Raw genomic sequence first — 12,333 nt, forward strand, 5'->3', positions numbered from 1 at the left:
TGCATCCAGCAGAGGCACACTCTGGCACAGGGATGCTTGTCCCTCGAGCATGCGCGCTTGCTGCTGCTAGATTATAACATGATGCCTCGCGACTTCTTGTATCATAATACAGTACATGTCACTGTGTATTTCTTATCGTGAAGAAAACTGGCAATATTCAGCTTTGTTAATAAGAGAGTTTGTTTGAGTGAATGATGGATTGAAGTGAACAAAAAGGTGAGAGGGTAGTCTTCGCCCCATTATACAGTACACTGTAAATTATTGCTGGCATTATCACTGCTGTGTACATCCCCCCACAAGCAGACACAAACTGGGCACTCAAGGAAACCGCACACCCTGAGGCCACGTTCATTGTTACCGGGGACTTTAACAAAGCCAATTTTAAAACAATAGCTCCAAAATACCACCAACACATCAGCTTCAACACACGAGGGGACCGGGTTTTGGATCATTGATATTCTCCATTCCGGGATGGCTACAAATCCCTCCCCTGCCCACCATTTGGCAAATCAGACCACTCTTCCGTTCTGCTTCTGCCCGCTTACAGGCAGAAACTGAAACAGAAAGTACCCAAACTCAGAATGATCCAATGCTGGTCGGAACAATCAGACTCTGTGCTACAAGACTGTTTTGATCATGCGCACTGGGAGATGTTCCGGTCCGCCTTTGATGTCGAGGTTTACGCTGATAGTGTTTAATCAGGAAGTGCGTAGAGGACGTTGCTCCAACCAAAACAATATGGATCTACTCCAACCAGAAACCATGGAAAACCATGGGTTAATGGAGATGTTCACGCGGCACTTAATGCGCGGACTTCCGCTTTTAATTCCGGGAACACGGAGGAGCATAAACAAGCCAGTTATGCCCTCCGTAATACTATCAGAGCAGCCAAACGCCAGTACAGGCACAAAATTGAAGGACAGTTCAACACCACCGACTCTAGAAGTATGTGGCAGGGAATTAACATCTCAGACTACAAAGGGAATAAAAACTCCGCTGTGAACACCGCTGCCTCTCTCCCGGATGAGCTTAACACAATTTATGCTTGTTTCAAGGAAAATAACACCGCCCTCGCGGAGAGAGCACTCATGGCCGATGCTACAGAGAATGGTTCACTCTCCGTCTCTGTTGCGAATGTAACCCGATCCTTCCGACGGGTGAAAATCCGTAAAGCCGCGGGTCCAGACGGCATTCCGGGACGCGTCATCAGAGCGTGCAGGAACCAACTGGCTGGTGTTTTTACGGACATTTTCAACCTGTCCCTCTCCCTGTCTGTAGTCCCCACATGCTTCAAAACGTCCACGTGCCTGTACAAAAGCAATCAAAAATAATTTATTTAAATGTCTGGTGTCCTGTTGCTCTGACCCCCATCTTCAGCAAATGCTTTGAGAGGCTAATCAGAGATCACATCTGCTCTTTGCTGCCCACCTCTCTGGAGCCATTGCAGTTTGCCTACCGCAACAACCGCTCCACTGATGATGCCATTGCATCTGCAATACACACTGCTCTCTCCCATCTGGAAAAAAGGAACACATATGTGAGAATGGTGTTTGTAGACTACAGCTCAGCATTCAACACCATAGTGCCCTCCAAGCTTGATGCGAACGAAACTCGCTGTGCAGCTGGATCCTGGATTTCCTTTCAGGCAGACGTCAGGTGGTTAGAATGGGCATTAACATCATCACTGACCCTCAACACTGGAGCCCCGCAGGTCTGTGTTCTCAGCCCACTCCTGTATTCCCTATACACACACGCGTGACTGTGTGGTAACACATAGCTCCAATGCCATCATTAAGTTTGCTGACGATACGACGGTGGTAGGTCTGATCACTGATAATGATGAAACTACTGAGAGGAGGTGCACACTCTGACACGCTGGTGTCAGGAGCACAACCTCTCCCTCAACGTCAGTAAGACCAAGGAGCTTGTAGTGGACTTCAGGAAGAAGGACGGAGAACACAGCCCCATCACCATTAATGGAGCACCGGTGGAGCGAGTCAGCAGCTTCAAGTTCTTTCTGAGACGGCTGAGGAAGTTTGGAATGAACCACCACATCCTCACACAGTTCTACACCAGCACTGTAGAGAGCATCCTGACTGGCTGAATCACCGCCTGGTACGGCAATAGCACCGCCCACAACCGCAAAGACCTGCAAAGGGTGGTGAGAACTGCCAGAAACATCCTCGTAGGTGAGCTTCTCTCCCTCCATGACATCTATAACAGGCGGTGTGTGAAAAAAGCTCGGAGGATCATCAGAGACTCCAGCCACCCGAGTCATGGGCTGTTCTCACTGCTACCATCAGGCAGGCAGTATCGCAGCATCAGGACCAGAATTATTTTTTTATATATACTTTTTTTTTTATTTATTTTTTTTTTATTGTATGTGCACTCTATATTGTGTGTATTGTATACTGTACATTTTATATTATATTGTGTAATTATGTGTACACTTGATGTGTAAATTGTGTTGTGTAAATCTGTCATGACTGCTATATTGCTCGGAACCGCACACAAGACTTTCACCTACTGTTGCACTTGTGTATATGGTCCTGTGACAATAAAAGTGATTTGACTGCAACAATAAGTTTTTGATTTGTATTTGATTGATTTCCAATATACATTGGGGGCAAAAAGTTTGGAATAATGTAAAAATTTTAGTCTTATGGAAATAAATGTATACTTTTATTCACCAAAGTGGCACTCAACTGATTACAATGTAATGTAAAAATGTACTATTACAATTTGAAAATTTTCAGAACTTCTTAAACTATTTCAAAGATTTCCAAAATCCTCCATGTGCAGACAGCTTTGCAGATCCTTGGCATTTTATCTGTCAGTTTGTCTATATACTCAGATAACATTTCACCCCATGCTTCCTGTAGCACTTGCCATCTTGTCAGGCACTTCTCACGCACCTTATAGTCAAGCTGATTCCACAAAATCACAATGGGTTTAAGATACATAACACTCTTTATCAATTATCAATTATTATTGTTGTCCAGTGTCTGTGTTTCTTTGCCCACTCTAACATTTTCTTTTTGTTTTCTGTTTCAAAAGTGTATTTTTCTTTTCTTTTGTTCCCGAGTTTGTTTACCTTGTGTAGTCCCAAATAAAACTGCATTTGGATCCAAAACACCCACCTGCCTTCTCCTGCTTCACACAAGTCATAACAAAACGCACGACCAACAATGGATCCAGCAGTTTTGCGGGCAAACTACCGGCTGCTCTGTTTGCGACAGGGGGACCGTCCCCTAGAAGACCACATTCAAGACTTCCTTGTTCTGGCAAGCCTCTCCCACTTCCCGGACTCTGCCTTGGTGGTCTTCTTCCGAGATAACCTGAACCCTTCGCTGAAAGAGCGGTTGCCCCAGACGACGCGCGGCTGGACCCTCCGCGACCTCCTGGAGGCGACCCTACTGTTGTGCGGCTCTCCGTTCACTGTGGGCGTTTCCAAGGAGGACCCTACCTCACCATCCACTGCGGAGACTCTCCAGTCATCCCTGGCGCTCCCTGCCACGTCAGCCCCACCGATCTGCGAGCCAAAGCCCACGCCTGCCCCGGTCTGCGAGCCAGAGCCCACGCCTGCCCCGGTCTGCGAGCCTGAGCCCTTGCCAGCCACGGTCAGCGAGCCTGAAGCCACGCCGTTCAAGCGTCGCCAGTCACATCAGCCCGGAGAAAGAGAAGGGGAAAGGCCTCTGCTCTCCAGCCTCTGCCTGCCGCAGCCCCGTGCCCTAAACCCCCCGTGGCTCTGCCCTCAGCGCCTAGCGAACCCAAGCTAGCGCATACCACGGTCAACCAGCCAGAGCCTGTCGCCTCAGAGGTCAGTGAGCCAGTGCCCGTCGCCTCAGAGGTCAGTGAGCCAGTGCCCGTCGCCTCAGAGGCCAGTGAGCCAGCGCCTGTAGCCTCGACCATCCCTGAGCCAGCGCCTGTAGCCTCGACCGTCCCTGAGCCAGCACCTGTAGCCTTGACCGTCCCTGAGCCAGCGCCTGTAGCCTCGACCGTCCCTGAGCCAGCGCCTGTAGCCTCGACCGTCCAAGAGCCAGCGCCAGTAGCCATGACCGTCCAAGAGCCAACGCCAGTAGCCATGACCGTCCAAGAGGCCCCGCCCCTCAAGTCTCTCGAGCCTCCCAGGGCTCCTCTCGAGTCTTCCAGGGCTCCTCCTCCCGAGCCTCCTAGGGCTCCGCCTCTCCATTCTCTCGAGTCTTCCAGGGCTCCTCCTCCCGAGCCTCCTAGGGTTCCACCTCTCAAGTCTCTCGAGCCTTCCAGGGCTCCTCCTCCCAAGTCTTCCAGGGCTCCGTCTCTCAAGCCTCCTAGGGCTCCGCCTCTCAAGTCTCTAGAGTCTTCCAGGGCTCCTCCTCCCGAGCCTCCCAGGGCTCCGCCTCTCAAGCCTCTCGAGCCTTCCAGGGCTCCGCCTCTCAAGCCTCTCGAGCCTTCCAGGGCTCCGCCCCTCAAGCCTCTTGAGCCTTCCAGGGCTCCACCCCTCAAGCCTCTCGAGCCTTCCAGGGCGCCGCCTCTCAAGCCTTCCAGGGCTCCGCCACTCAAGCCTCTCGAGCCTTCCAGGGCTCCGCCACTCAAGCCTTCCAGGGCTCCGCCTCTCAAGGCTCCGCCTCTCAAGCCTCTCGAGCCTCCCAGGGCTCTGCCTCCCGAGCCTCCCAGGGCTCCGCCTTCCGAGCCTCTCAGGGCTCTGCTCCCAGAGCCTCCTATGGCTCCGCCTCCCAAGCCTCCTACGGCTCTGCTCCCAGAGACTCCAGAGCCTTCTAGGGCTCCACCTCTGAAACCTCCTACGGCACCACCTCCTTCGGCTCCACCTCCAGAGCCTTCCAGATCTCCGCCTCTGAAACCTCCTACGGCGCCACCTCCCTCGGCTCTGCCTCCAGAGCCTTCCAGGTCTCCGCCTCTTAAGCCTCCTACGGCGCCACCTTTCTCGGCTCCGCCTTCCTCAACCCCGTCTTCTAGGCCTTCCTCGGCTCCACCTCCAGAGGTACTCTTTGCTCAGCTTCCTGAACCTCCTTCAATTCCACCTCCTGAGCCTCCCTCGGATCCGCCTCCAGAGTCTCCCGAGCCTCTCCTGGCTCCGCCTCCGAAGCCTCCATTGGCTCCGTCTTCAGAGCCTTCTTCACCCTCGCCACCTTCGGCTCCGCCTCCAGTGGCTCCACCAGCTCCGCCTTCTACGCCATCGCCTCCCTTGGCTCCGCCCAACACTGTTCCGCCTCCTGACCTGCCCAAGGCCTTACCGCCTGAGTCTACCACGGCTCTGCCTGTCTCTGCTCCGCCCCCAGGGTCTCCGGCGTCCTTGCTTACGCCTCCTTCGGCACCACCACCCAAGGCCACGACTTGCTCCACCCCTCAAGCCTCTTGAGCCTTCCAGGGCTCCACCCCTCAAGCCTCTCGAGCCTTCCAGGGCGCCGCCTCTCAAGCCTTCCAGGGCTCCGCCACTCAAGCCTCTCGAGCCTTCCAGGGCTCCGCCACTCAAGCCTTCCAGGGCTCCGCCTCTCAAGGCTCCGCCTCTCAAGCCTCTCGAGCCTCCCAGGGCTCTGCCTCCCGAGCCTCAGAAGTCCACCTTGGCTCCGCCAGCTCCCCCAGTGGCCACTCCTCCTCTCAGGCCCCCCGAACCGGCCCCTGCCTTGTGGCCAGCTCCCGGGCCACCCAAACCTGTCCCCATAGCATGGTCGCCTCCCAGGCCACCTAAACCGGCCCTTGCTTTGTGGCCACCTCCCAGGCCTCCAGAACCGGCCCTTGCCTTATGGCCAGCTCCCGGGCCATCTAAACCTGTCCCCCTACTGTGGCCGTCCCCCAGACCACCTAAACCTGTCCCTACCCGGTGGACACCCCCCAGGCCACCTGACCCGGTTCCCTTCACATACCCCCATAGACTGCTTGCCTGCCCTCTTGGTCTGCCTGTCTGCCCTCTCGACCTCCCTGGTCTGCCTGCCTCCCGTGGACTGCCTGATTGCCCCTTGTGCCACCCCGGTCCCCCTGTCTGCCCTTTGTACCCCCGTAGTCTGTCTCAACGCCCCTTGTGTCCCCCATGGTTTATTTGCCTGCCCCTGAGTCAACCCCCTCTCTCCTGGGTTCTTCGTTCATTTTTATTGTTTTTGTTTTTTGTTTTAGGACCGTCTGGAATCCGGTCCTTTTGAGGGGGGATTATGTCACGGTTTCGTGTCACCCGCACCATGTTTCGTGTCACCTGCACTGTGTTTCGCGTCATCTGCACCATGTTTCGCGTCGTCTGCACCGTGTTTCGTGTTGTCCGCCCCGTGTTTTCTGTTTCACCCGTCACTAGTCACTTTCCATGTCACGCTCCCTTGTTGTCTGCCCGTGTTTTCTGTTTTACGTTCACGCTCCCTGTCATGTCTTCCTTGTTGCCCGCCTGAGTCTCACTATCCGTGTGTGAACTACACTTCCCTTCTTCCCGTCGTTTCCGGCCCTGTCAGTGTGTTATTGTCCGCACCTGTCTGTCATTTTGTCATCACCGTGTCTCTTTATTTAAACCCCGCTGTTTTCCCTTCCTATTGTCGTGCGTTGACGTTGCCTGTTCGTCCTTTCGCTGTCTAAGCTCTCATGTGTTCTTCGTTCTTGTTCCCTGCAGTTCGCTGGTCCGTTCGAGGGTAACCCTGGTTCGTGCGGGATAACCCTGCTGTTTATGTTTGCCTGTTTGTTCTTATCCCCGCCCTTCGTGGATGTTCGCTCCCTGTTCACCCTTGTATGTCACCTCATGTTTTAGTTCCTTTTTCCCATCGTGGACCCTTTCTTTTGTTCCCGAGTTTGTTTACCTTGTGTAGACCCAAATAAAACTGCATTTGGACCCAAAACACCCACCTGCCTTCTCCTGCTTCACACAAGTCATAACAGTTTATAAGTGCAGGGCTGCTAAAGTGTACATGCGTTACCAGTGTTACCAATAACCCATATTTCTGCTATTCCATAAGCACCACTTACTGTCAAAGAGCGAGTTTGCATTTTCATTCAGGCCATCAGCCGTTTTTTTGTTAGATCAATGTGAAAATCTGACCGCATTTTTACACAGCATACACGCAGTGTTATTAATTTTAACAAGATAATTCTAAAAATTTACAATTTTTAAGTGGATACAATTTGGATAATAAGGTATCTAGAATTATTCAAAGTATTTAAGTGCCCACGCTAAAAATACAGTGCATGTTCATTAATGCAATTTACTTATATATTATTGTATACACATTACTGTTATACAATTCATTTAAAAAATAATGTAAAGATATGTAGTTCATCTTTTCACAGCAAAAATAAATATTTATTTGAAAAATTATCCTCCATTTATTTTAGTACTGTGGCTTGACTCAACTTGACTTGAAACTCATCAGGGCTCGACTTGACTTTCTTGAGGTGAGTCACTGACTTGACTTGTTGATTTGTCTGCACTTCACTTGAGACTTGACTTGTGACTTGAACATGTGTGACTTGCTCCCACCTCTGGACTGTAGTGAACACCTTTGTATAAAATCTTCAGTTTTTTGGCAATTTCAAGCATTATATAGCCTTCATTCCTCAGAACAATGATTGACTGATGAGTTTCTAAAGAAAGCTGTTTCGTTTTTGCCATTAAGACAAGCCAGTCTATTACATACTGTGATAACTCAAAAACAAACACAAAGACAATGTTAAGCTTCATTTAACAAACCAAATAGCTTTCAGCAGTGTTTGATATAATGGTGATTATACAGTACCATGTGATTTTCTAGTACCAAATTAGCAATTCTGCATGATTACTCAAGGATAAGGCTGCTGGAAATGGGGTCTGTCTAGATTTGATCAAAAATGCCTTTTTTTCAAATAGTGATGTGCCATTTTTTACATCAGAAATGTCCTGTCTATACTTTGTGATCAGTTGAATGCCACTCGATATGTATACTTGCTTTTAGAGAATAGATCTTGAATATATGTATAATTTGTCTTTACTGTGCAAGTTAAGTGAAAAATAAACATTTATACAAAATACACTTATATGTGTCTCTTAAAGCATGTCTAAATATCTTATGTTGCTTCTCAAGTAACTTCTCAATGTATTTTTAGACAATTTTAAATGGAAAACAAGATAAAAACATGAAAACAATAGGAATTTTTGCAGTGATTTTTTTACTGAATTAAACTTAATAAAACTTATTTTTTCCTTTAATTCAGTAAATGTAATTTAGAGGTATTTTTTATGATTTTGTCTGCTTTATTGTTAGCTAGCTCATTTAAAACAACCTTTTAAGTCGGAGCACAAGCTGAATAATCGGTTAAGAGCCAATGATTCATTGTTGCAATAATCGCCCGAATAATCATTCTAATAATTGTTAGATTAGTCGATTATCAAAATAATCGTTAGCTACAGCCCTACCTATCATATCACTTCTGAAGATATGGATTTAACTACTGGAGTCATATGGATAGATTTTATGCTGCTTTTATGCTTTTTGGACCTTCAAAATGTTGGTATCCATTACATTTTTCTGTGAGGACGTACAGAGCTGAAATATTCTCCTAAAAACCATTGTTTGTGTTCAGTAGGGTGAGTAAACGATGAGAGCATAATTGTTTTGGGGGTGAATTATCCCTTTAACAAGTACTGTGTGCTTGGAACTACATGAGGGTGAATAAATGATGACAGAATTTTAATTGAGTGAGCTAATGGTTTAATCAATGTTGGAAATAATAAATATGTCCCAGGACCTACCTAATGAGATCCTTGCAGAGCGAAGGAAAAGGCTGTTTCTGGTAATGTCCAAAGACTTCAAACACGATTGGCTGAGTCTTTATGTACTCAATAAAGGACTTGGTCACCTCCACTGCAATCTGGAAAATGAGAGAAACAAGGGTTTTACCATTTTATACAGTCTAATAAAACAGTATAATGTGGTGCTGTGTGCTACAGTGTTAAGTGTAGATCTTACATTCTGCACATGATAGAAGCCAAGTGGTGGACCACGTCCAGTGTTCTTCAATGGCTCTGTGGAAAATGCTTCATCGTGCCTGTGAATAAAACTACAAATGGGGAGAGTTTAATAAAAGTAAATTAGATACAGAATAATAACACTGCCTTTAAACTGACAAATGTTCATGCACATTTACAGAAACACGGTTTTAATGAAAAATGCTGCTGAAAAGACCAGTGTAGACCAAAATAAATTTCCATGCTGGGGACCAGCATCCAAATCACAACGTTGCTAGTGACCAGCCATTCTGGTCTTTTCAGCAGGGAAGGTTTTTTTTTTTTTTTAGAAAACATCATAACATTTATGTTTAGAATTGAATAGTTTCACTCACTTGAACTGACAGAATATGTCTGCATACTCTGCAGATATGCTTGACGCCTGCAGCACAGTAACTCTGAATGTAAAGACATCTCCAATCTTCAAGTGATCCAGAGCTCCATCCAGTATGCCATCAAGACCTGCTTTGACAGGGCTGTCTAGCTCCTCTGGGTTAGCTAAGACAACCACATGAAATAAAAGATAATTCAAGTGAAAGAAATGGGGAAACTCCATGATATACTGTAGACACATTCCATAGACTACTAGACTATAGACTACAGTATATCATAATTATAATTATTATATATTAATCCACACCCAAAAATATATCTATATTTTTGCATTTTTAGAATAAAATAAAAAAGATTCAATTAAGGACATTCAAGCTTTTTGTTTTGCCAGATATAGCCCTAACACACACACAGGTCATGCAAATTTAACAGTAAATTTAGGGAAAAAAAATATTGTTATGTGATCAAACTTTACAATAAAGTTGCTCTCATGTTTAAAAAAAACTAAAAAACCTAAGTATGTATTACCTGAACATGTATTATTGTTGACCTCATCTGCTGACAGACTCATCTCTGCATTCTGGCCCTCCCCTTCCACAATCCGTAGTTCCTCCTGAGAAACCCCAGCATGGGACAGACCAGAATGGCAGGACTCTGATTGGAACTGCTCAACAGGAAATGGTGACACTTCAAGTGAGTTTCAGTCATATATACATATATACATACATAAGACCATCATATGTTGTGTTTTGGATGCTGGGCCCAGTACAGGATGCTGGGGTGTCTTCAAAAGAATGCTTAATTATCTTAAGAAAAAACACCTTGGTCAACCAGCTTTACAAGCTAGACCAGCACCAAAACCAGCATAAAACAGCCAGGACCAGCAAGGAAATCCATGCTTGGGTAAGATGGTCAATACGGATTTTAAGGGGACCTTGGTCTTCTAATAGAGTGTTTCATTATGTCATTCCTTATTTTTAAGAGTTTAAATATGTAAAAAATACCTTCTCAAACTGCTGGTCTTCAAAAGAAATCTTAGCGGTCCCCGACTGTCTGACACCAGAGCCGTAGTCTGGTGCCTCCTCATCGGCTGGAGGAAAAACCAGAGAACCTTCACATCACTTCCTCACGAAGTCACACACAAACTGCCCTTCAGATAGATAATCTCCAAGGTCTAAATACACTCTCACCCCAGAAATCCCCCAATAACCTATTTCCTATTTCCCTAAAACATACATCAATGTATATCCTACCTACCACTTGAATAAAAAGTTTTGATTCTAGATCAGTGGTTCTCAAATGGTTGGTCAAACTCAAAATGGTTAGTCTTCTGATTGGGTCACTAACAGCAGAGCAAAAACTAATAAGGCAACTAATAATAAAATGCAACTAACCTTGACATAATTTTGCAGTTAGATTAGCAAAAAAAATAGACTTTACACTTCTCTACATTATAGAAATTAGGTAGATGCCAACATGGACAGATTTTGTGACATGCCTTTATCCTCGAAAAGCATAAACAAAAGGAAAACAAAAAAGGTAAAAAAAAGCTGACTACATTAAATATGGGTTCAATTGCAAGTTAACCACACTGTGTTTTGTGCTGTGATTTCTTGGTTTAATAAATATAATAATAATAAAAAGATACATTTCAATGATTGATTTTAATGGCATTTTTGTTTTCAAAAAAGTTTGTATTCATAACTACTTTGGTTAGCATTACCAATGAACAATACTTAATACAGAATCTTGGTTCATTTTAAAATACTGTATACTAATACATTTTTCCATTAAGTTGGTTCCATTAACATATCATGAACTAAGAATCATTGACTGATTCTTAGTTCATGATAACTAATGCATTTAGTAAGCTATAATGTAGTCAGCCAGTTGTTATTGCAAAATAAACCCAGAAAGGTTGATCAAAACTAATTAACTAAAATTAAGGGTTTATTTTGCAAAAACTGGCTAACTGTGTATTATACAGCTTACTACACAGCTACTAATCAAATAATTAAATGAATGGAAAACATTGATTTGCATAGAAATTATGGCATTATGTGAGATGAAAGAATTCACTGAACAGCTGATTTGCATTTGAGTTCTGGTAGTGTTTATTTTGTGAAAATGAAAATCCTGCTGTTAATTATCCAGCTTATTACATGACTAGTTGGCAAATAAATTAATGGACATGAAACATTGATATGAGTTGATATTATTTTATTAGCTTATGTCACCGGTCCTACTCAACTAGCTGGATTCGAACTGGCGATTCCCGGCATGGGAGTCGGATCCAATAGCAAGTAGGCTATAAAAGCCATAGCCTCTAGCCTTGGTTGCTAGTGTCTCTCTTAAGGCCAGGAGAGTGAGGTTTACACACTGCACAGCTATCACGTACCAGCTGCCTACTGCTACACTCACACTTGCAGAGTGATAAGTGATGTAGGAAAGATGACAGGTCTGATGTGTTTTAATCCCTGGATGTGCAGCTGTTACTGATAAATATCAGACTGCTATGGCTCCATTGACCAATCAGAATGAGTATTCCAGATACCCGTTTGATAGACCTAATTCACAGTATTGGCATCTTTTTAAAGGGAATGAAAATGAGGCTGTTCTCCTCAATTACAGGCACCATATAAAGCTATCAAAAAGCTCCTAGTTTATATCTAATTTTCCAGTAGTGTTTTTCACTACTGAAATATCTTGGAAAGATATTTTTTCAATGTTTTGTCAGCAAAATGATAAAACAAATTAAAACATCTGTACAACCCATTGAAGAAATTGTACATCTATCCCTCACAGCCTTGTTTTCATTCATTCCTGTCAAAAATCTTAAATTGCGCTCCTGTGTTTAAAAAGGTCTACAACTACCGGTAATCTTAACAAATTGAATCTTACGGAGTCCACTTGAGTCCTAAAGCAAAACCAGTTGAGCACCACTGATCTACACACAAGTGATGCAGGATAATGAAGAGGGAAAATGTGCCACTCACCAGTGTAATTAGACCTGGGAATATTATTCATAATTTGTTTTTCTACGGGAT

General features: G+C 45.3%; 1 protein-coding gene across 1 annotated transcript in view; it reads right to left on the reverse strand.

Annotated features, from left to right (window-relative positions):
- The window catches only part of kif1aa (kinesin family member 1Aa), a 134,020-nt gene that overhangs the window by 38,647 nt on the left and 83,040 nt on the right, over nucleotides 1-12,333 (reverse strand). Inside the window, exons 28-32 of the mRNA XM_052130720.1 lie at nucleotides 10,291-10,376; nucleotides 9,815-9,950; nucleotides 9,289-9,451; nucleotides 8,916-9,006; nucleotides 8,699-8,817 (exon numbers count right to left, since the gene is read on the reverse strand). Of these exons, the coding sequence (XP_051986680.1) occupies nucleotides 8,699-8,817; nucleotides 8,916-9,006; nucleotides 9,289-9,451; nucleotides 9,815-9,950; nucleotides 10,291-10,376 (595 nt within the window). The remainder of the gene's footprint in view (nucleotides 1-8,698; nucleotides 8,818-8,915; nucleotides 9,007-9,288; nucleotides 9,452-9,814; nucleotides 9,951-10,290; nucleotides 10,377-12,333) is intronic.

The sequence above is a fragment of the Xyrauchen texanus genome, chromosome 7 (assembly GCF_025860055.1).
Source record: "Xyrauchen texanus isolate HMW12.3.18 chromosome 7, RBS_HiC_50CHRs, whole genome shotgun sequence".
Taxonomy (NCBI): domain Eukaryota; kingdom Metazoa; phylum Chordata; class Actinopteri; order Cypriniformes; family Catostomidae; genus Xyrauchen; species Xyrauchen texanus.